Source organism: Pan paniscus, chromosome 7, assembly GCF_029289425.2.
Source record: "Pan paniscus chromosome 7, NHGRI_mPanPan1-v2.0_pri, whole genome shotgun sequence".
In the NCBI taxonomy this organism is placed as follows: Eukaryota; Metazoa; Chordata; class Mammalia; order Primates; family Hominidae; genus Pan; species Pan paniscus.
In genome coordinates, this window is record NC_073256.2 from 64,675,955 (window position 1) to 64,701,880 (window position 25,926).

Here is a 25,926-nt window from a genome sequence, read left to right on the forward strand (position 1 = left end):
TTGTTTTTGTTAGTATAGCCTTTTAGTATAGCTTGAAATCGGATAATACGATACCTTCAGCTTTATTCTTTTTGCTTAGGATTCTTTGGCTATTCAGGCTCTTTTTTGGTTCCATATGAAATTTAGTTTTTTCTGATTCTGTGAAAAATGATGTTGGTAGTTTAACAGAAATAGCATTGAACCTGCAGATTGCTTTGGGCAGTATGGATATTTTAATGATATTGATTTTTCTAATCCATGAGCATGGACTGCTTTTCTACTTCTTTGTGTCACTATGATTTCTTTCAGCAGTGTTTTGCAGTTCTCCTTGTAGAGATCCTTCACCTCTTTGGTTAGATGTATTCCTATGTATTTTATTTTTTGTTGTCATTATAAATGGGGTTACTTTCTTGATTTGCCTCTCTGTTTGAAAGTTTTTGGTGAATAGAAATGACACTGATTGTTGTACATTGATTTTATATCCCGAAACTTCACTGAAGTTGTTCATCAGTTCTGGGAGGCTTTTGGTAGAATCTTTAGGGTTTTCTAGGTATAAAATCACACATCAGTAAAGAGGGATAATTTGACTTCCTCTTTTCTAATTTGGATCTTTTTTATTTCTTTCCTTTTTCTGATTCCTCTGGCTAGGACTTCTAATACTATATTGAATAGGAGTGGTGAGAGTGGACACCCTTGTCTTGCTCCTGTTTCTGAAAGGAATGCTTCAAGCATTTGCCCATTCAGTATGATGCTGGCTGTGGGTTCGTCATAGATGGCTCTTATTATTTTGAAGTGTGTTCCTTCAATATCCAGTTTGTTGAGGGTTTTTTATCATGAAGATTTCTTTGGATTTTATCAAAAGCCTTTTTTGGCATGTATTGAGATGATCATTTGTTTTTTGTTTTTAATTCTGTTAATGTAGTGAATCACATTTATTGATTTGTGTAGGCTGAACAAACTTTGCATCCCAAGAATAAAGACTACTTGAGCGTGGTGAATTAACTTTTATGTACTCCTGAATTTGGTTTGCTAGTATTTTGTTGAGGATATTTTTGTCTGTGTTTCTCAGGGATATTGCCCTGTTGTTATCATGTGTCTTTGCCAGATTTTTGTATCAGGATGATACTGCTTTCATAGAATGAGGTAGGGAGGAATCTCTCCTTGTCGATTTTTTAGAATAGTTTCAGCAGGATTGGTACCAGCTCTTCCTTTGTTGTCTAGTAGAATTTGGTTATGAATCCATCTGGCCTTGGGCATCTTTTTGGTTACTGGTAGGTTTTTAAATTACTGATTCAATTTCCTTATTTGTTATTGGTCCATTTAGAGTTTCTGTTTCTTTATGGTTCAATCCTGGGAGGTTGTATGTTTCTAGGAATTTATCCATTTCCTCTAGATTTTCTAGTTTGTGCACACAGAGATGTTCATAAAAGCCTCTGAAGATCTTCTGTATTTCTGTGGGATCTACTGTAATGTCACCTTTATCTTCTTCATTGTGCTTATTTGGATCATCTCTCTTTTTTCTTTGTTAATCTATCTAGTGGTTCAGCAATCTTGTTTATTCTTTCAAGGAAGCAACTTTTTGTTTCACTGATCCTTTGTATGTTTTGGGGGGTCTCAATTCATTTAGTGTGGCTCTGATTTTAGTTATTTCTTTTCTTCTGACAGCTTTGGGATTAGTTTGTTTTTGTTTTTCTAGTTCCTTTAGGTGGATGTTAGATTGTTTATTCGAGATCTTTCTATCTTCTTGATGTAGGAATTTAGTGCTGAACTTTTGTTTTAACATTGCTTTTGCTGCATTCCATAGATTTTGTTATGTTGTGTCTCAGTTTGTATGTTTCTAAGAGTTTTTATTTCTTCCTAAATTTTATTATTCATCCAAACATCTTTCTGGAGCAAATAGTTTAATTTTCATGTAGTTGTGTGGCTTTGATAGTTCCTCTTGGTATTGCTTTCTGTTTTTATTGCAGAAAGTGGAATATTTTTTAGTTGAATCACACTTTGGCTAGCTTACAAGGCAACTAATCAATAAGGTAGGATTAGAAATGTGTTTGCTCAAAAGGGAGATTATATTACAAACCTAACATTTGAACGCTTCATCATAAACCTCATCTCATCAAGTGATAAAACATTTGAAAGTGTAGCCACTGAAAAAATTCTAGAATACATCATAATACATAAAAGTACATTGTTAAAAATTAATGTTTATGATAAAAATAATTTTTGATGGATTATACATCTAAACATGAATTTAAAGCTTTAAAATCTCTAGGTGAAAAGGGAAGAAAATGTCTTTGCAACTGTGAAGTATGCAATGATTTCTTAGCAAGAACACAAAAGCGCTAGATTTAAAATTTAAATAAGATTATTAATTGGCCTCTATCAAAATTAAAAATCTCAGCTCATCAGAAACATCATTAAGAAAATGAAAAGACTATGCACAGATGGAAGAAATTTATTCATATGGTAGAGAGGACATGTATTCAAAAATAAAGCCTCCTACAAATCAATAAAGACAAACAACCTAGTAAAAAATGGGCAAAAAGCGTGAATAGACAATTCATAAAATATGGGAATGGGCAATAAGCACATGAAAAGATACTCACCATTATCAGGATATATGAGGGAACTTCTTGGTGTGATGAAAATACTCTATATCTTGATTGGAATGGTGGTTACACAGGTATATATATATTTATCAAAACTCATCCAACTATACATGTAAGTTCTGTGCATTTCTGTATATAAATTTTAACTCAATAAAAAGTAATGACATTTCTAAGCAACAAAAACTATTGATATGCGTTATTTCAACTTTTCCCAAGTATATCTATTAAACTATGAAAAAGGTTGAAAACACAATTGGTATGTTCTTGAGCTCAGGTTTTATTGAAATAGGAGGTCTCTAAAATACCCTCAGGAGGGACTGGAAGAAGACTGCATTAGTTCGTTTTCATGCTGCTGATAAAGGCATATCTGAAACTGGGACCAAAAAGAGGTTTAATTGGACTTACAGTTTCACATGTCTGGGGAGGTCTCAGAATCATGGTGGGAGGCGAAGGCACTTCTTACATGGTGGCAGCAAGAGAAAAATGAGGAAGAAGCAAAAGCGGAATCCCCTGATAAAACCGTCAGATCTCATGAGACTTATTCACTATCATGAGAATAGCATGGGAAAGATCAGCCCCCATGATTCAGTTACCTCTACCTGGGTCCCTTCCACAACATGTGGGAATTCTGGGAGATATAATTCAAGTTGAGATCTGGTGGGGACACAACAAAACCATATCAAAGACTAACACCCGTTAATCATCTATGCACCAAGCACTGTGGTAGAAATTTTACAAACATTGTTGTATGTAGTATCTACAACAACCAAGTGGAGTTTGTTTAGTTATCCTCCATCTGTAGATAAGAAATCTGAGTTATGGAGATGAAGTAAATTGCCAAAGGCTACACAGTGAAAAAGAGGGAGAAGTAGAATTCAACCTCAGATTGGCTTGCTTCAGAATCTCTCTTCTTTCTACTATCATGCCCCAACTCATCAATATTTGCAGAAAGTCTGTGTCCCAGAAGAAACTGGTTTATGTAGAAAAAAAAAATATGTATACATATATGCATGTGGATTTACTTCTGCCTCTGCCACCCCTGAAACAGCATGACTAATTCTCCTCTTCCTTTTCCTCCTCAGTCTACTCAGTGTGAAGAAGAGGAAGATGAAGACCTTTATGATGATTCACTTCTGCTTAAGGCATAGTAAATATATTTTCTATTCCTTATGATTTTTTTAATAATATTTTCTTTTCTCTAGCTTACTTTATTGTAAGAATACAAGATACAATACATATAATGTACAAAAATATTTGTTAATTGATTGTTTATGTTATTGGTAGACCTTCTGGTCAACAGTAAGATATTAGTAGTTAAATTTTGGGGGAGTCAAAGTTGTATGTGGATTTTCGGTTGCTCAGGGGCTGATATTTCACATTGTTAACCTTCACATTGTTCAAGGGTGAACTATATGTGTCTGAGTGTGTGTGTGTTTGTCCATGTGTGTGTGTATACTCTTACAGGGCTTTCTTTTCTTTCTTCTTGATCACAGTGGGAGGAAATTAAAGATATATCCATCTGTTCTTAATGCACAAATTTGAAGCCAGGTTTAAAAAGTTTGGGAAAGATTAAGACAAGGAAATTTGAAACAGCATTATCACTCAAAGGCATACTTCACATATGTGTCAATATGTTCTCTTAGTTGTCTCCCTTCTAATCTTCTAGGGCAGGCTCACTTTGCCCAATATATTCTTTAAATTTTTTGTTGGTGCTCCTCAAAGCTCTATTTTCTGTGTGTGCTTTTAATTCTGGCTGAGGCCAGTCTGCAGTCGCTGTTGAGCTCCATGATGCTTCAGAAACCTCAAGCTCAATATGTTTGAAACTGAACTCGTAGAGCTTTCCTAAAATGTGCACATTTCTTTGTATTTTCTACTTAGAGAATGGCACTATGGTTTCTTCCTTGGCTGTGGATCAGTTGGTTTCTGGGCTCTATGATTTTACTTTGTTAAGTAGTGTTCATTTTATATTTTCCTCCTGCTCCTCTCCCTTGCTACAGTCTTATTGAAAGCCGTCACCATGCCTTTCCTAGACTCCCCATCAGAGTCAACAACAGTGGCTTTCCTACTGTACATCAAAGGTTTCTGCACTGAGGCAGTCGCAAGGTCCTCCTTCTTGCCCCCTTTGTCTCATTTTGCACCTTGGACACCACACTTATAATAATTTCTGCTACTGCTCTACCTGCTCAGACCTGATTTCCTGTGCTGGCTCTCATTCTTCTGCCTGACTTCTAATGTTAGGTTGATATGCCCTGGTCTCAGCCTTTTGTGTTCTTTGCTGGTCTCTATGTACTATACAATCAGGTAATCCCATTTAGACTTTTGGTTTTAAATATGATATTACATTGGTAATTTCCAGGACTTATATCTATGAATAATGAAGTAATATCTGTGAATAATAAATGCCAGGTCTTGCATCTCCATCTACAGCTCTGGCCTCTGTACTGAGCCTCAGGTGACTGTTTCATCTCCATTTGATTGTTTAATAAAGCATTTCAGATTTGACTGTCCAAAGTAAAACCCTTGGTCTAGATCCCATGGCATACAAGAAAGACACTAGATTCAATTTGTTGTCAGTCTCTCCTTTACCAGTTGCCTAGGTGGAAAATCTAGTGGCCACTCTTGTTTTTTAAACATACTTTCCTCCCAGTGCTAAAAATGGTATTTTGTCAGTTCTATAGCCAACTTACAAAATTTGATCCCTACCACTACATGTGTTCAATCTTTTGTTATCACTCTCATGGAGAACTGCAATAACTTCCTAATTCTACTTGCTTGCACTTTTGATAACTTCAGAGTCCTTATTCCACAGAACAGCTAGAAACATCTTTTAACCATGAAAACCAGATTGTCATGATTCTCTTGAAAACTCATACATAGCTTCCCCTCATGCTCAAAATAAAACCCAATCCATATCCCTACTGCCTCTACAAGTAGGAGTTGTTCTCTACTCACCTCTCTGAATACATTTTCTGTCAGCCTCCTCCCTCTCCCTGTCTCACTTGCTCAGCTGAATTCATGGCATTTTCTTCTGTTTCCAAGCATTTAGAGCACCCTTCCTTGCTGTTCTTGTTGTTTGGAACTTTCCTCACATTGATATTATGTTTGAATTTGGTCCTTCTTGCAGGCTCTGCCCAAATGGACTCTCCTCAGAGATGCTGTTTCTTAGGACTCTATCTAAATTAGCAGTCCTCCAACACTCTTTCTCCTTGGTTTATTTTATTTGTAGCATATTTCTTTACTGGAAGTTATATTATAATTTATTAGATTACTTGAGTTCAATTAGATAAAAAACTTTGTCTTGTTAACCTTCTGTATTCACATCATAATAAGCCCTGGTGTGTAGTATACATACACAAGAAGTCTTTGAATGAATCAATGGATTGATGAGTTACTATTATCTGTGCAGTGAGCCTGCCAGATATCCAACGGGCATTGAGAATTTACAAAGTATATTGGCTTTCACCCTGCTGATAGAGCAATATCTATAAAAACTAATGTCCGTAAATGATAAACACCAGATATATATTCAAAAATGCACTAATCATTTCAATCCCTAACTTTCCATTTTGTGATAGATAGAAATACGACATTCAGTTATCCTTTGGTATTTTTTAAGTCCACAAAATTCTTGAAAATAAAAATAGCAGTAGTGTGTGACATACAGTAGCCACTCATATAAATAGCTGTTACTTTGAACCATACCTTGCAAAATTTTTCACCCTAGTGTGTCATTTGATGATGCACAGATACCCCGTTTCTAGATTAGAAAATAAACTCCCCAGTTTTGTTGCTGGACTTGAAATCACTTGGTGATTATTATTGCAAACTTGGTATTCAAACTTTGTGTTCTTTCCTTAATTTTTTGAAAGCTTGTGACATATGTGCAAGTTATGAAGCCCTTAGTACTGTACCCTAAAATGACAGGCTAAAAAAGCCTTGCCAATATATGCATTGTTTTAGCGAATGCACATTACTGTGGCTCTTGAAACAGTTACAAAGTGTTTCATTTTATGATTTCAGTTTTTGATGAAATATTTATCAACACTTTTATTAGTCTGAATGAAGGGTCGTGAATTTTGGACAATGAGCTAACCCTTTCTTTTCCTCCTAATAAGCCATAAGCACTTTATCTCTTGTATGAAAAATTCAATTAATTAAAAGTTAAAACAAACTATTTCAGTATATTCCCATTAGATATGAAGGAGCAAAATTTTTTATATTTACTTTTTAAATGAATTAAAGATTATATTTTACAAAATAATATGAGTGAGTTTGCAGCCTCTGTATGCATTGATAGCATAAAGCACTGCAAAAAGGGTGTGCTATTTCCATGAGCAATTCTACATAAAATCTCAGATCAAAGATATTTTAGTGATAACTTCAATGATACTTCACTACACTCACCAAAAGACCTACACTCACCAAAAAATGCTGCTACAAAGTCAAACTGTATTTTAATGATCAAGGGAAGTTAGTTTTAATGAAGTTCACTGAAGGAAGCCCTTCAAGTCCCCTAATATGATTATATACTCTGATGACTGAACTCCAATAGACATGTCTCCACAGGGTTTTGCTAAAAACGGCTGAACATAGTTCCTTACCTTTCACAGATGTCTAATGTACAATCAGAGATTAACTGAAAAGTAAAGGAGAACAGTAATTGGGTTAAATTGGTAACAAGTGGTATAATGCATAAAATAATTTAAAGCTTCCTATATATAACATTTTGAAGAGCACTTAAATTTTAATAACACTATTATTATAAGAAAAAATAAAGACATAGGGGAGACAGATGCTGTTTTCCTTACCACAGCACATTTAGACAAAATCCAGACTTGAAGGAACACCTCCTGCATTTTATTAGCCCTCATCAACAAATGTAAGTAAAAATTATCCATTGTGGAATTAAGCATAAGGAAATTTGTCTTGGTTTATGTGAGTAGCTCAAAGCAAAGTTAGACCTATAACCTCTGATTCCCAACTTTCAATCCTAATCTTGAGGTTACATTTCTTCCCCATTCTATGAAATAAAAGTCTTACTTAAAAGATTAACAGTTTATAATTAAATGGTACAATATGTACCATATATTACAATATGCAGTTCTGGGATTTGTTGTTCCATTTCTGTGTTTAGGCATTCTGCTTCTACTGGAGGGCCCTCTGCTGGAATATGTGAGGGATGAAGACAGTGAAAGAATACCAAGCGGGAAACTGAATCAATGCATGTGCCATCTTGGAAACCAAAAATTAAAAGATCAGCTTGCTGGAGGTATTTAATCAATCTTGCTGTGCATATTAAATGTGCATTCAAAGAAAAATGTGTTTTAATTACAGTTTAAATGCATTCTGAATGCTAATATGACAAGGATTGAAGCACTTTATTTTGTTTAGCCCAATATTTTACAGTTAGCACATTGCTTGCAATGGAGTATTTAAAAAGTTACTTCAGCTAAAAGTTTTATAATTTCATCAAGAAAGAAGGAGCCAGATAAGAAAGACAACTGGTTTCTTTATTTAATAAAGAGCCTTAAAGAAGTCTTAACCTCAAAAGTCTCCATTTTCTAGAAATTTGCTTAATTTGCTTGATGCTTGGCTGTCATTGTGCATCTCCTCAGAGTGCTGAGCGCCACCTCCACCCACTTTGATGCCATGCAAATGTTCTTCTTTCTGGCTGCCTGTTAATAAAATTATCTCCACCAATTGGACTATAAATATCCTAATGGCAGGGATATATGCATCCCCACTAGTGCTTGGAATAGTATATTGCACAGTCGGAGTGGTCTGTAACTGTTGACTGAACAGCCTCTGTTCTGGCTGGCTTTCTTAGATATGGACACAATCCCTGAGAACAGTGTCTGTGGCACCCCACTTTAGTTTGAATGGAAACAGTGCAGACAACAGGGGCTTTATATTCTGTCTCAGCTCTTTGATTTTAACACCTGCTCTGTAATGTTAAATGCTATCCTATTTCCAGACCCAGGTCTATATATATTCCGTGTGATGTGGTGTGTTGTGGTGTGGTGTGGGGTTGGGTGTGGAGGGTAGCATGTAACAGAGGTAAAGCACAATACTTAAGGCCTTAAATTAAAGAGGGATAATGCTATAGTGATCTTGGTTCATGGTAGGGAATGAGGTAGCCAGGGGAGTAAGGCTTAGTCTAGAAATACTAAAACCTCAAAATACTTATACACATTCACCAATAATTAGAAATGAGTGTGGATTCATGGAAGAACACTAAATCATACCTTTCAGTTCAGTGTTATAGATGCAAAGGTAGAAGACTGACTTATTTTGAGGCAATTCTGTCTTTGGCAAATATTTTAGCAATATTTTCTCTAGATGGCAAGCAAAACTATTGTTATGCAAACACTTACTCTGTAATTACCTAAAATTCCATACCTTTTTGCATGTTTTTGTGATTGAGTGTATATGCGTGAATATATATAGTAATAATACTTTAGAAAATTGTCTATGATTAACATAATATTAATTGCTTGTGTCTTCCTGTACTTAACTATACAGAAATTACCTTCAACTACTGATCTTGTTACATAAAACTATCTTACTATGTTATAATGTATTTGCAATACCAGAGAGTTTTCTGTAGTTTCTGGCAACAGCTTGAGAAAAATTAGCCAAGGTAATGTTTTATTTTGTTGTCTTTTTTTTCTTTCATGTGATGAAACTTATAAAGATATATTGCCCTCCATGGAGTGAAGTTCAAAAACCATTCTGGGCTTTGGACCATCTGATAAAAGTTAATACTGCACTTCAACTGAAAGTTTAGCAGGGTTTATTTCCATAAGAGGGAAGAAATAGAAGGGAAATGAAAGAACACTGTAGTTGAACATTATATCTTCAATTAGGCATAGAGTGAAGAGTACAGTAAAATAAATATTACTGCTAAAGCTATTCTTTTTTGTATGTGTAGGTCTCAGATTTCAAAATTTTATTTTAAATAAATAATATATAATTTAATGCTTTCAACATGTTAGGTGGACTTGGGCTCTTTGATAATTATCCCTATGTTATTAAAAATGCATCTCCTGTCTCTACCTCTGAAGCTTATTGCATCTCTGTTTTTTGTTTGTTTGTTTGTTTATTTTTGAGACAGAGTTTCGGTCTTGTTGACCAGGCTGGAGTGTAATGGCAGGATCTCGGCTCACCTCAACCTCCGCCTCCTGGGTTTAAGTGATTCTCCTGCCTCAGCCTCCCGAGTAGCTGGGATTACAGGCATGCGGCACCACACCTGGCTAATTTTGTATTTTTAATAGAGACAGGGTTTCTCCATGTTGGTCAGGCTGGTCTCGAACTCCTGACCTCAGGTGATCTGCCCACCTCGGCCTCCCAAAGTGCTGGGATTACAGCTGTGAGCCACCGTGCCCAGCCCATCTCTGTTTTTAATTCTGACTAGGAAATTATTTTGTATAAGTTTAGTTAAAGGATCAGCGGAAAAAAATGACTGTGTGAAATTTTATATCAGAAAATATGGATATTACCTTCAAAAATTGCAATGCATCCATTCATGGGTAAATAAAAATGAATCAAAATTGGCGTAATGGAAGATATTTTATAAAATGGGTAATTCATGTTCAAAAATAAACTTTTTTCCCTTAGCATACATTTCGTGTTTGAAATCTTACTTATAATTGGTAAATTGTCTAAGTGATATCATGATGTAATTGATGAGGAAAGGTGATTTGAACAGGTGATGCTCGAGGACTGTCTCCCTCATGCCTCAGTAAACTCCCCCTACATAGACCTCATGGAGCCCAGCGAGAGGCAGACACTCTCCTAGCAGTAGGGCTGGGCTGTTGGAGCTGATCCCCTTCAGTTGGCTGGCAGTGTGGACCCTGTCATGGGTGACAGGTGGGGACCCATAGTCTTTGGCAAGCTCAAGCAGGATGGCATGGGCTATACCGTGTCCCTCAAAACTCAGATGTTGATGTCTTAACCTTATAATAGGACTGGATTTGAAGATAGGGTTTTAAAGAGGTAATTACATTAAAATGAGCTTATTAGGGTGGGCTCTAGTTCAATACAACTGGGGTCCTCATAAGAAGAGGGAATTTGGACACAGAGACCCACAGAGAGAAGACTATGAGCCATGGAGAGAGGCTGTAGAAGAAACCAACCCTGTGGACACATTCATCTAGGACTTCTCCTTCCAGAACTGTGGGACATAAATGTCTCTTGTTTAAGTCCCCCGCAGCTGGCCGTATTTTATTACAGTGGCCTTAGCAAATGAACACACGGGGCAATTGTCCAAACGCCCGCAGATGGAAACTGGAATGGTGCGATGGTGGAAGGGGCTGCTTTAGTGGTTGCACCATCTCCGGTGTTTGAGAGGGTCTGGGGAAAGAGGGTCTGGGAAAACAGCAATTAGAGGGCTGTGGGATGAGCTGACTGGTGCTGGGTGTTGCCAATTCATTGGAGAAAATCTGCCAGAGGAGAGTGGGGAATATTGATGTAAGGAGAAAGTCAGATGGCTCCTTGGCAGCAGGTAAAGGGACTTGTGGCTAAATGATAAAAAAACTGAGGAGTGAGCTTAATTATGAGAAGCTCAGAGTCTGCTTAATTATGAGAAGCTCAGAGTCTGCTTCTCCAAGGGAAAGGCCTCTCCGGGCAGAAACCAGACAGAGATTTGTGATGGGGACATTTCAGTCAATGCATTAAAATTTTTTGAATCACAAGATTGTCCCAAACCTTCTACAACTACAGAAATGGCCAACTCCTTCGTTTTAAAATCAGGGCTCTTTCCTTGCTTAAAAGGATGCACCATATGTCCTTGCTGGATCTATGTTCTAACCTATGTTCTAACCTGCCCATTGGACAAATAACCTGCATGAGTTACAACATTAGCTAACTAAGGATTGCTGGCCTGCTAAGGTAGGAAAGGGCCTCTACCCTAAAGGAGCAGCAGGGCTTAGCTAAATGCACATGGGCAAATGCAAACAGAACTGGTTCCTGATGGAGCTGGCTCAAGGAGTGCCAGACATAAAGTTGGTTAAGGGAGAATTTTTTTATAAGGGTGATTTTTCCACCATATAGCATCTAACACCCTGGCATGGGCACCATGTGAAACCGATATGTTGTGAGGATAATTCTTGGAAGCAACAATAGCCCATACAAAGTGAAATAGAAATTCCTGAATTACTACAGAAGGTGGTTGAAGAAAGGGTAAAAAACCAAAACCTCAGAGTAATGTGCATGCTGGAGTGGGTGTCCTACTTAAGCTGGTTGTGTTTCACAGGGAACACTGTTTTCCTAAAATGAAAAGGAGCACATTGGAGACAGGAGCACCAGTTTCACTGAGAAAATCAGTGAGGCTTATTTTCTATTTTTCAGGACTTGAGGTGCTGTTACAGAGTAGGAAACCCTAATTACAATGGGAATGACAAGATCCCCCAAGAAGGGTCAGGCAGTGGCACTTAATCATCAGAAGCTGGTGAGTGCAATTGTCATGAGTGGTAAGGTCAGAATAGCAGCACAGGATGCCCTGCACACAGGGAGATGGCTTAGAGACATGGTGTTCCCAGGGCCAAGATGGACCAGTGGTCTCAAGAGCATTGCTTCATTTGTACAATAAAAATACAGCCAAGGATTTTGAGGGAAGCTAGATCAAAAAATATTCATGATCTCTGGCCTGGTTTCTGGATCTTATTAGACACTTCTCAGACCCAGAACTTACGGAGTGAAGGAGGGCTGGGTTCCCACGAGTAGGGATCCTGTAACACCACGGGAAGTGCATCTGAAAATCATTACCCTAGTTCTTCCACAAAGGGATCTAAGGGATGTTCATGCACTGTGGAATTGAAGTACATGACATTTTGAGGACTTCTCAAACAAAAGAACTATGTTGAAATAGATTCTCAGGGGTCAGAAATGTCATCATGACATGCTTGTTAGGGCGGCATGTATAGGAGCCCTGACCCAGGTCTGGTTTACTCTTACTCTATCCACTGGTCGTAATGGCCAGTTCCCTGGTCTGCAAATGTAAAATTCACATGGGCACAATCCATGGCTGGCAGAACAATCATTTTGGTCACTGCCCTGTGATGCAGGAGTGATGTAGTAGGCAAGGCTTGGTGCCAGCTTCCAGAACTTCTCCCTGTCCTTTCACCTGCCCCATGTCATAGCCAAGATAGTAAATGTTTTAAAAATTGCATCCTGGGAGAAATGGCTGATACTAATGCTACTTTTAAAGATATAAAGAATGAGCTGGGCGTGGTGTCTCATGCCTGTAGTCCCAGCACTTTGGGAGGCTGTGGCAGGTGGATCTCCTGAGCCCAGGATTTCGAGACCAGCCTGGGCAACATGATAAAACCCTGTCTCTACAAAAAATACAAAAATTAGCTAGGCATGGTGGTGTGCACCTGTAGTCCCCTACTTGTGAGGCTGAGGCAAGAAGATCACTTGAGCCCAGGAGGTGGAGGTTACAGTGAGCAGAAATGGCACCAGTGCACTCCAGCCTGGGTGTCAGAGTGAGACCCTGAAAAAAAAATGTATATATAAAAATGCATGAGTGGTGGCTGCCATTTAATTTAACTACCAGGCCCCTACAAAAACCAGCTGGATCCAGTAGATAATGGTAGACTTCCAAAGATTCCCTGGATGGGGGGAAGTCCGGAGAAAATCAGGTGTCACAAGCTTCTAGGTTTTCCTTCCCAGTGGTGTCACATAGGACACACTGAATTCTTCCAGTGAAGATGTGTGACATGTACAAAATGCTACCCATTAAGAAAGTGCACCTGAGCCTCAGAGCCTGAGGTTTTTATGGAGGGTTGGTCATGCAGGCATAGAGCACTTGCCTGACTTTCTTCTGTTACTGAAGCGCCAGATCTCCATAGAACACAAGTTGCTCTAAACTATCCAGACAACTGGTACCATGTGGCTTAAAACCTCAGGAATGCAAAAAAACATTCCAGAGGCTCATTCCCAGGTACAGCCAAGGGCGAGCCATATGAACAGGACTTTCTTGGAACTGCACCTTTCCCACACATGCACCTACAGCTTACAAAAGATGTGTGACCAGTGGTACAGAAAGTTCAAAGATGAAGATATGGGTCGGTCCTCTGGGTAAACCATTTGTCTCAGAAGAGGTGCTGGTCAGGAAACACAGGCCAGAGAGGGTGGGAGTCACTGTGACCTCAAGTCCTCTGCAGTGGCAGGAATTAAACTTCATCCCACTTACCTTCCTTGTATAAGTTTTCCCAGAAAAAGAACCGATCTGAGCCCCTGAGGAGATGCTCCTCAGGGATGAACTTACTATCCAAAGCCAGTGGATTCAAGCAATGCAACGGCAGGATGTGGGGCCTGGCAGTGCCGCCCAGGTTCCCCTCCAGGACAAGCCCACCGAGGCCCACTCACTGCAGTCCAGCATTTCTCACTGCTCAGCCCTGCTTTCCTTACTCTCTTTCAGCATTTTCCCAAGAAAAGTCTTTAATAAAACTGTGGGCAAATTTGTCTGTCTTCCAGGGAACAGAGCCTGAGTTCCTACAGTCAGATAATCAGATGCACTCTGCATTTCATAGACGAGGATCTGAGGCATATCAAAATAAGCAGCTTCCTCATATTGAGAATGGGGATTTGTGGGGAAATGGGAGTAATATAGATCGGGGGAAAATGGTGTTTAAATTTCGATCTGACATGAAAAGCAATCAAAATTTAAACAAAAAGAATTTGATAATTCTTTGGTCTTACTGATACTATGGAATGTCTGCTAGACAATAAAGTGTGTTCATGTTCCCAAACTGTTTCATAGGCTTCCAAATTATCAGTATATTGACCGTTACTCAGAGTAATTATCCAACTCATTGGGTGTAGGATTTGCAAGCCAGAAACACAGATGTGGCTTGAGCCAGTTATGTTCATTTAGATACTTTACCACAGGAAGGAGGAAGTGTGACAGTATTGAAAAACAAAAAAACAAAAAACAAGTGCAGCTCAGAGAATCCTAAACAGAGAACATACTGAGGAAAGGTCTTTGCATCAGAAAGGGGAACTCACCTCCCCCCAGTGTTTGAGTTAACATTGAGGCTGAGGTGGAAATATCTTGTTGCTACTAGTAAATTTAACTACCAGAGATATCACTCAGCTGCTCTGTGTCTTTCTAGATGGTGTCAAGGATGCCTATGGAGGAAACCTCAAGAATCCAGACCAGTGCTTGGTAATAATTGATCAAAAAGTGTTTTTATAGCATGATTACTATTTGGCAGCCAGGCAGGAGAGATGCAGGGCAGAGGAGAGAAGACGAAAACTGATATTAATTTGGTTTTTAGTGTTTTCATATTTGCATGATGGGCAACTGACTCATTATTCCATCCAATAGTAATACAGATATGAATCAGGAAATTATTTAACTTAATTTTCTTATGCTTTAAGGGGCTCAGGGAAAAGGGCAAAAGAGAAATACTTGTAAGTTGTGTAAACAATGTAAGTTAGGGCATGTGGTGGGAATGAGGCTGCCACATTCAAGTGGAAGGAAATGACTGGGTCTGCTTAGCAGAGCAAAAGATTTGTGTTAGGATCAAGAACAATAAAACATTCTGGTGACATCAGCCTTTGCTCCTTGGCAGCCCGGCATCTGAAGACCTATTTTGGGGGAATCTAACACCCTGTGCCACTCCCTATTGACGTCCGAGTTGATTTTAATGGTCAGAGTGCAAGCTAATCTCTTATAACAATAAGAACATGATACGGCCTAGAAAGGGAATTTTATTTCATTCTCTGGTACTAGCCCTGAGGTGGGAAAGCTATTCTCACAATGTAGCTTCTTCCAAGATGGTTTCAGTTAGTAACATTTTCCAGCCAGTAAGCCAAAAAGAAGTCCACGCCAAGTGGCTTGGTCTCTAAGGAGATGATCTTGAAGATAAACAACACATTTCTTACAGTTCACTGGCCCCGACATATTCCCTGTTGCAAGGGAAGCTGAGAAATGGGTTGCCTAGTCGGGTGGATGATGCCCAATAAATGTTAAAAATGAAAGAAGAGAGTAGATACTGAAAGACAGCAGTTTTTGCTACAAGGATACATATTTTCTCCATATCCATGAAGCTAGAGCCAATCGCCTGGCCTAGGGTTAGCCACTAAGTTCAGCCCGCTGGGGGCTCTGTGTTGGTGGCTTCATCATAGTTGACAGCAGGACCCTTGCCATTTTCTGCCTGTGGTGTGACTTGGGCAAGTGCTTCTCTGCTTAAATGTACTTGGTTCTTGTCATTTTCTAAGCCTGGATTTTTCCTGAGTGACTCCCAGAAGTGCAATAGCTCTCAGGACAGAGTTTACAATATCACGTAATATGGGTTGAAAAAGGATTTATCGGGAAAGCATATGAGCCAAGGGTCAGTAAGAGAGGGCACTCTGAGCCCCAGTCTCTCATCCCCCAAGAAGAAGGAGGGCAATAATTTTCTGGAGAACATACTGTAATATTATATTGTTTTGGGCTGCCTTCTTCTAGGTAAGAACAACTTTCTCAGCCGATCACTAAACAGCCAGGGTGTAAGGAGGCAGATTTGGGGTGCCCACTGGATTTAGGATGCTACTTTTTAGAGGCTGTCTAGAAGATCCAGCAGCCCGGCCCTTGAGATGTGTGGCTGTGGCAATTTTAGCTCCAGTGCCATGGGAAGCGGTTTGGGTGCACCTCCTCCCGTGTCCTGGCTCTGGCAATTCATGTACCTGATGACCCCGTGTAAGCTCCCAGGATCTTTTCTGGAGAATCCTGCTCATGAGAGCACACTGCTCTATGCTTCCTAATGATTGTATGAACTGACCACCATTCTCCCATTACATTGTTTCCTGATTCTAGATGAGATTGGTTTCTGTTGTGTAAAATCATGACAATTAATGGATAGACTACAGACAATTCAGAGAAATATAAAATTTAAACAAACAATTGAATTATATGTATTGAAACTGAAATGAATTTCAAATAAAGTTGGATGTTATTATTTCCTTTTTCATATATCACTTGTGGAGGCCCAGAGATAGTCAATAACTAGTTTTTGGCAACCTTTTCTGCAACAATTATGAAATGAAACAGTGTTTTAATGCAGATTCCCATGTGTTTATAGAGTACGTGCTACACATATTCATTTGCAGCATTAGTTATTAGGAGTGACTATGCTATGCTTAATATAGCACATTTATTGGCCTGAATATCATGACACACTTAAAATTCTTGACATCTTATATGGACAATCAGATATTTTATAACCGCAGATTAGAATAAGATCTAGACACTTTAAGTCTTCCAAGACAGTCAGATATTGATCCTCTCATACTGCACACATGGCCAGTGGTCTGTGACAACACAGGGTCATGGTGAATTATTAGCAAGTTTAGTCATTGTTCTTGCCATGGATTTCCATGCTCCAGAAAACAGCAATCTGATATCTATTTACTACTGCATCCAATGTCAATAAATTTAGAAAGGGTAATAGTATCTTATATGTGATAAACAGATCATCTCTCAGAAGGGTTGCAGTTGACTAATTAGAACTTAGTCTTTCTGAATCCTTTCTCAACCATTTAAGAGGCTGATATCTCAGTAGGGCACATCCTACAACTTGTCTGAACAGGAGTGTGCAGAGGACAGCTCCATTTTCCCTGCTGGTTTTCAGCATGTCATTGGAATTAGACAGTCACTCTCTTCTTGTCATTATCAAATAAAAATGTTAGCACCCTCAACTCTAGGACAAAAGACTTGCTGAGCATGTGATTGTGATTAATTTTAGTACTTGGATATTTAAAAAAAAACTTGAATCAGCAATCAGGTAAAAATTACTCTAATTATGTCAGTTATAGCATTTAAATCTAAGCCCTGTTGTGACATTTTAATTATTACCCAAGGATGTAATCCTTATTACCAGGCAAAGAAGGGATGCATTAGTTTTATTACATTTTTAGAACCTAAACTACCATATCTGTCAGGTTTTGTGCTGGGCATTGCTGAAGCTGAAATGAATAGAGGTACCTCCATCTTTGACCTGCTCACAATTTAATATGTGAGAGAAGTAAATAACTTAATAAAATGTGAGTAGTGTTATGATTCAAAGACACAAAAACTAGGGTCAGGTGAGAGTGGTACCTGAACACCGTGATGCCACTAGCCAGGAGAGGTGGGATGGCCTAGTGGGTGGGAGAGTACAGAGGACAGAGAGAACACTCGAAATGAACCTGCAAACTGACAGCCAAAACTTATGAAGAAATCTCCTGCTAAGAAAGCCAGCCAACAGAGTCACAACTGTGACAGAATGCACATGGAATGATGCTAATTTCATAGAGGGTTTCAACCAAGACTTCATAGTAATCATGTTAAAGAAGGTCAGAGAAACAAATGAAAGAATTATGAAAAACAGGATAGAAATAAAGCAACAAAATTTAAATAGGTAAATACATATACATACATATGTATGTGTTTGTGTGTGTGTATACATACACACAAGCTAAATTTTAGGTAGGACACAGTTAAAAGGAGAAGTAGTAAATTGGAAGAAACACTGTGGTACTCACTCAAAATGCAGTACAGACAATAAAGGATAAATTAACTAAATTTACATTTATATTAAGGTTTTAAAGTACACACATGCATATATGTGGCTGAGACATAAAAATTATGTAGAAAGATCTCAACCTCTAAAGTTCAAATTGTGAGTCATTCCAATACATATTAGTGGGCTAAACTCAAATATTTCAAAAAACAGATATCATTAGGAAAAAATACAGTTAAAGGATACTTGTAAGTGATTGTTGATACAGAGAGAACAGCAAGTTGAAAATTAAGGGATACAAAAAGATATACTTTATGATTACTCAGATAAAAAGCTGGTACTACAATATTATATTAGGCTAATTAAACAAACAGCACAAAGGTAAAACGTTAGTAATGATAAAAGAAGACAAAGCAAATATCCACTCAGACAATATTATAATCGTGATTATTGCGTGCCCCATCCCAAAACTTCAAAATTCATAAAACAAAAATCAATATAATTAGATGATATACAGGAAACTGGTAGATCAAGCAGTAACACATTGGTAAGTATAAGAATTATTTGCTTAAAACGTTAAGTAATGCAATCTAGCAGACACATGTAAAATAATGGCAGTATACAGTAAATAAATAATGTTTGTTATTCTCAAGTGCATAGAAAGCCACTTCCATAGACTACTTCAAAAATGAGTAAAAATCAGAAATTATCTCATGACAAGGCAGAAGGTTTAGAAATCATCAATTAAAAGATAGCACTTAGAAAATAATAGCTGCTGGCAAGGTTGCAGAGAAAAAGGAACGCTTATACGCTGTTGGTGGGAATGGAAATTAGTTCAACCATTGTGGAAAACAGTGTGGCAATTCCTTAAAGACCTAAAAACAGAACAATCATTTGACTCAGCAACCCCATTACTGGACATATGCCCAAAGGAATATAAATTGTATCATAAAGACGCCTGTAATCTCAGCACTTTGGGAGGCCAAGGCAGGCAGATCACAAGGTCAGGAGCTGGAGACCATCCTGGCTAACACGGTGAAACCCCATCTCTACTAAAAATACAAAAATTAGTCGGGCATGGTAGTGTCTGCCTATAGTCCCAGCTACTCAGGAGGCTGAGGCAGGAGAATGGTGTGAACCCGGGAGGTGGAGCTTGCAGTGAGCCGAGATCGCCCACTGCACTCCAGCCTGGGCAATGGAGGGAGACTCCATCTCAATGCACATGTATGTTCATTGCAGCACTATTCACAATAGCAATGACATGGAATTAACCTAGATGCCCATCAGTGGTAGACTGGATAAAGAAAATGTTATACATAGACACCATGGAACATTATGCAGCCCTAAGAAAGAATGAGATCATGTCCTTTGCAGGAACACGAATGGGGCTGGAGGCCATGATCCTTAGCAAACTGACACAGAAACAGAAAACTAAATACCACATGTTCTCACGTAAAAGTGGGAGTTAAATAATGAGAACACATAGACACATCGAGGGGCACAACAGACACTGGGGTCTATTGGAGGGTGAAGGGCGGGAGGAGGGAGAGGATCAGGATAATAACTAATGGGTACTTGGCTTAATACCTGGGTAGTGAAAGAATCTGTACAGCAAATGCCACAACACATGTTACCTGTGTAACAAACCTGCACATGTACCCTTGAACTTCAAAGTTACAGAAAGTCTTACACTTTTGGAAAAGAGGAAGCATTCCTAAACACTCAAGAAATGTGATAATTGTAGTTATAAAATATTTTGAAATAAATGACAAGAAGTGTAATTTTGGAGTAACTAAAAGGAAGAAGAATTAAAGCATAACAGAAAATAAAGAAATACAAAACCAAGAGACAAGAGAGGATTAAATATTTCTTTGAAAAAATTGGCTTTAGTAGACAAAGGTGTAGCAAAACTAATTATTAAAGCGGAGAGGGAGAAGAGGCCTAAATAAATGATATTAACAACAAAAAGGAAGGACAGTCAGGTGAAGTAGATATTTATTATTTGTTTATTTTGTTTTTATTTAGTCGTGTATATTTAAGATGTACAACATGATATGACATTTAGAAATATCTATACATGCTAAAATGATTACTACACTCAAGCAAATTAACACAGCCATATCATATGGTTCTTTTATTTTGTATGTGTGCGTGTGTGTGTGTGTGTGTGTGTTAAGAGCACCTGAAATCTGCTCTCTTGGAAAATTTCCAGTACGCAGTGGAACAGTATTAGCTACAATCCTGCTGTACATTAGATCTCTAGACGTATTCATCCCACATAACTGCAGCTTTTGTACCCTTGGCCAACATCTCCTGACTCCCCCATCTCCCTGCCTCGGGTAATCACTCTTCTGTTGTCTGTTTCAGTTTTTTAGATTCCACATGTAAGTGGGATCATGTAGCTGTCTTTTTGTCTTGTGTCTGGAGTAATATTTGAAAGGAACCATGATGGCATACTACAGTAAATGTTTTGAATACATTTGAAAACCTAGCTGACATGAATAATTTTTTAGCAATGTATACGCTACAAAAATTGTGTCAGGAATACACAACCAATAGCCACCGAACAAATCGAATCAGCAATGGCCACAATCACCCCTCAATGTAAAGGGAGCCACAATTTGATGCATAAGTCAACTGAGACTGTGAAAGGGCAAAACAGGCCGGGCGCAGTGGCTTACGCCTGTAATCCCAGCACTTTGGGAGGCCGAGGCGGGTGGATCACGATGTCAGGAGATCGAGACCATCCTGGCTAACACGGTGAAACCCCATCTCTACTAAAAATACAAAAATTAGCCAGGCATGGTAGGGCGTGCCTGTAGTCCCAGCTACTGGGGCGGCTGAGGCAGGAGAATGGCGTGAACCTGGGAGGCGGAGCTTGCAGTGAGCCCAGATCGCGCCACTGCACTCCAGCCTGGGCGACAGAGTGAGACTCCGCCTCAGGAAAAGAAAAAAAAAAAGAAAGGGCAAAGCAATCTATCCGAGAAATGTTACTAAAATCAGAATAAAACTTAGCTTTTGTATCAGTAAATGATATTGATACAATGTCATAAATATCCTCTTATTACCCATGATTTCCATTTCTCTTGTCATTCCTGCTAGAATTTCTAACTCACTGTCCATCTGTCCATCAAGTTCCACTGACTCTGTCCCACTTTCAGGAAGACTTCAATTTTCCTGGAGTGCTTTCTTGCTCCGCTTTGACCGTGGGACTCTGCCTTGCCTCACTGAAACTGTGGGCAGGTATGTTCAGTCTCCCCAGCCAGATAGCAGGCTGCTTGTGCATCCCACACGTGCCCAGCGTGGTGCTGCAGGTGGAGTGTGTGATTGTATCTAAGGCTGAGGAGACACTTGTGTATCGCCTCCCTCTCTGTAGTCACCAGTGGTTGTGATATTAAAGAGGCTGAGTCCAAAAGAGCATTGGGCCAAGTCCTTCCCTGCTGACTGCAGCCAAACTTGGCAGGCTGCTGCGTTCGGAGGGCCTTTGGCAGGCTGGAGGGCAGACGTGCAGAGAGTGCTTGCTTGCTGCCTCTGACTGGCTGTGTGCCCACCTCACTCCGAGTCACCCACAGCTCAGGTTCCAGCCAGCCTGGGGCTTCTAAATATAACGTGTGCTCAGGGGTCCCCCATCACGGACCTACCACTGGCCCTGCGTATGTGGTGCAGCCTCTCTTCAATCCCTAAGAACTGGTTCTTTCAAAGCATGTATTTTCTGAAGAAACTTTAGAACCACGTTTATTTTAAAAGAACAAACTGGAGAAAACAAATCGGTGAGTGACTACCTCATGGCTGAGTTAACACTTCTCTGACCTTTAGGTCTGTTTTAGATGGAGTAAGTTCTGTGCATTGTGTATAGTTGGATGTATAGTTTTTCTTTTTCACCTAAATGTACTACTTAATTGCATCTTTTTATTGCAGTATATTTGGTTGAACTTTTGTGTAAACATTTAAATTCCTTTTATCATATATTTATTACATGGTAAATGATAATACTTAGTAACAGTCACGTGGAAAAAAGAAAAGGAAACTCCCTGTTATTCATATCAATGTCTCTTTTCTCTGTCGCTGTTTCAGATTGATGCTCACAGCTTCTTGGGTGCTTTCTCACGGGTAAAGCCATGGCATCCGTACCTTCCATTGGTTGCCTTCTAGCCAGAAATCAGTATTATCGAAGTAAGTTGCATCATCATAGAGACGTCCCTAGATAATATGATTTGAGGTGATGTTTGTGGGATATTGTTAACACAGGTATCATGTTACCATCAGAACTTAAGGGAGAGAACTATTGGTGACAATGAAGAAAGCAGGAGGCCTCAGGGACTTCTCTGATCCAGTGCTGACAGGCACTTCTTTGTTCTAGCTACGCTGTATCGATGAAGCCATTGACACTTAAAAATCAGTGAACATCGGCTTATGTTTCATTAGTACATTTTAATTTTATGTACCTTGCATTCTGTAAGATTCACTAAAAACTGATAATTTTTCATAAATAAAGTATTATTCAACTCCTTAGAAAAGAAAAGATAGCATGACTTTGCTTCAAAAATTTTCTAATTTCCATCTTCTGCTATGGATAATAGGCCAACTTCTATCTGGCCAGTTTTATTTTTATTAATCTATCCATCTGTTCATATTCATGGCCAAATAGAAAATTGTAGCTTCTTAGAGAAGATTGAGAAATTTCATAAAATAAAATAAGCATTTCAGAACCAAATTAGTAGTTATTACAAGTATCTATGGCAACAACACATAGAAAACTCTTCTTTCAAGGGTTGTTTGTAGTGTAAGTGTTAGAGACAACTACTGATTTATTCATTTTACAAAAGTTTATGCTCATTTACTTGGTGTTATTTATCCACAGGAGTTACTTTTATATTCTGATCTTATAAGAGACATAGGTTTTAAATACAAGCCTAATAAGACAAAATGTTTGTTCTTTCCAAATAATTCCTTAATTTCTAGATTTGATGACTTCTGTAGAACTTTAAATATACATATATGTAATATTTCTAATGTAGTACAACAATATTTATTCTTGGTCTTGTTCTTTCTTAGTTTTTGAATCTGAAAACATTTATAATACATTTTAAATTCAACATTGATATCCAAGGAGAGAGTGAGTTTCCTGCCTTGGAAATGAGTATATCTTATCAGTAGAACATAGTATTTCTTAATATAGCAGCTTTCTGTTGATCGGTAATTTGATCAGTTTTTCAATTCATGAATTCACAAGCCAGGAATAAATGATTTCAAACCATGCTACTTGACAGTTTGTATATAAATGATGCGAATTTGCTTGTCTGGTTGCCAGTTATTTATTTGTTTAATATCATTTGTTTCCTACAGAGTCCAGTGTTTCTTCAGTTAGTTCTTTAACTAGCTCTGATTCTGTTAACTTCATAGATGACGACAAACCACAGCAAGGTACTTAGTTATTTCTTTCAGTGTCATCCTTATTATTTCTTTTTATTTTTAATCTCAAATTTGTTTGATAAGGAGTAACATGAATTTTATTTAATAGGGTTGCCTGAAGTGGCAGAATCCACTTGGTGGTTTAAATCGTTTTTCCATTCTGAACCTGTGCTTTCAAATGTGAGAATAAAAGATCTGTCTGCTACTGGGTGAGTTTTAGCCTTCTCTGGTAAGGGCAGTTCTTACTTAGTGAATGAAATAATGCATATGGTATGTGTTATGCTACTCACTTAGGGTACACAGTTGTCTCTTGAGAGCAGTGAGCCTTGTCTATGAAGCGCACCTGAGGGATGAAGGTGGCATTAACACAGCTCCCTCCTTGCAGGTCGCTGTCAGGAAGATCATAGCACCCTTTCCAGTTCAATCACTCAAGAGTGGTGGAGAAGTCATATGCCAAACTCTGTCATTGTTTGGCGGGGGATGGACTGAGAATCAGAGGAAAGGGTCTAAATTTGTTTTGCTCATACCTTCAGGAAAAGAATAGCCATTGTCTAGTTGTTGTCTTAAATAACCTTAGGATAACACTGCTGATTTTGATTAGCTTCTGTGTGGTGCAAATTACTAGACAGGTTGAATTGGGAGTTTGTGTGCAGTTGTTTTCAGACATTTTGAACTCAAACACACTGACTAGCACAGTTGTAATTTAATATATTTAAACTACTTATTTTGGATTTTAGACATTTCAATGCCTAGTAACTAAATGGAATAGAAAGAATCTATAATAAAGGGATTCATAGATGCCAATGTTGAAATATAGTGATTCTGATGAATTTTCTAAGACAAATTTAGAATCATTATTTAAAATTAGAATCATTATTTAAAGTATTTTTAAAAGCCAATGCAAGGTTAATTGTTGGAAAGATGTTTTCTTGACACTCTTTATCATGTTTATTCATTTGAATTATCTGGAGAGTGTTTCATTTATTTATTCCCTCCTCTCTGACTACTATAAAGTCAACCCAGATTACAGATGAGCACTTTGTAGCTGATCATCTTTGCACTGCCATTTGATGAACATGTTGGTAACGGTTGCCTGCCTTATGTAGCATGAACAGTTGATTCTGACAATCAAGATCCTCTGCCTGCTGCAGTGGTCCATACATGAACGGCTCCCCTTCAGCGCCCCAGCTATTCCAGGACTCTTCTCCATTGTAAGAAGACAAAAATGTGTCTGAGATCTCATTTATGAGACAAGATCACAGCAGCCACTGATATAACAAAAGTTTAGGCATTTTTCTCAACACAAAGACTATCGCTGGAAGTGGCAATTGCTACCTGGTGCATCTTTGAAAAGTGTGCCTTTAGAAACAAGACACCCTTTTAAAGTAATATGTCGTCAAATGTTGTGACTTACATAAAGTAGCTCTTTCATTACTTATATCGTTTTTATTAAAAAAACTTAAGTTAGACTCTTTTTCTGTCTGTTGAGTGATTTATTTTTTATGCCTTAAAACTGACTTGTCAATGTTTCACATAATGGTTTAAAGGGCATTGAATTCGAAATTTTAGAAAATAATTGTAAAAATTCAATTTTTTTAAAAGAATGAAGGTTGGAAATAGCATATGTATCATTAAGTATATTAGAACTAATCAATTGGTCATTGTATAGACTTTAAAATTAATGATTTTAAATAATATTTAATAACATGGAAAATTATATTATGGCATTAAAAATTAGCATAATACACCATATATGGTACAATCGTAGTTGTATTAAAAAGTTACATATGCATAAAGATAGACTGGAAGGAACTGTACCAAAATGCTGACAGGGCTATTTCTGGAGATGGGATTATGGGTGTTTTTCATTCTCTTTTTAATATATTTTTCCATATCTCCAAATTTTTCTAATATGACAAGTATTGTGCGTAATTAGAAAATAATAAATGTTAATATAAAAAGGCACTGAAATTTTCTGCATAAGTATATTCCCTACATTGAGTAGAATAGCTCTCTCTTCTTTGAATATTGGGTAGATAATACTTAATAAGTTTCAATTGATAAGTTTCTGTGTATTGCTTGCAAGTAGTTTTCAGTATAAGATGTAAGACTTAGATATCAGGGATACTCACTCACTTAGAGGTAGACATCACTACAGTCATGGGGCCAATGCTGACTTAAAAATCCAGTGAAGCACACATAACCCTTAGTAGGATGGTCTTCCTGCCCAACCACATAACCATGACAGAGCATCCAGGCTGGCCACTGGCAGTGACAGATATTGCAGACAGATCATTTACCTGTTCCGAATGGGAAAGGCATTTCTTCAAGCTTGTGTCCCTTTATCACGTAGCGTTAATGAAAGGACTCAAACATCCCTTTGATCCACATCACCGTCTACATGTGATGGTTTTCCTGGTGGCTGCCAGCATGAACACATT

The 25,926-nt window shown here is 38.2% G+C and overlaps 1 protein-coding gene across 1 annotated transcript; it reads left to right on the forward strand.

Moving 5' to 3' along the window:
* Nucleotides 1-21,679: 21,679 nt before the first annotated feature.
* Nucleotides 21,680-25,446, forward strand: PPDPFL (pancreatic progenitor cell differentiation and proliferation factor like). The gene is made up of 5 exons (XM_003823262.5): nt 21,680-21,843; nt 22,148-22,246; nt 23,420-23,497; nt 23,595-23,694; nt 23,871-25,446. The coding sequence occupies exons 2-5, from the start codon at nt 22,192-22,194 to the stop codon at nt 23,890-23,892; spliced, it is 255 nt and encodes an 84-aa protein (XP_003823310.1). The 5' UTR covers nt 21,680-21,843; nt 22,148-22,191; the 3' UTR covers nt 23,893-25,446.
* The last annotated feature ends 480 nt before the right edge of the window (nt 25,447-25,926 follow it).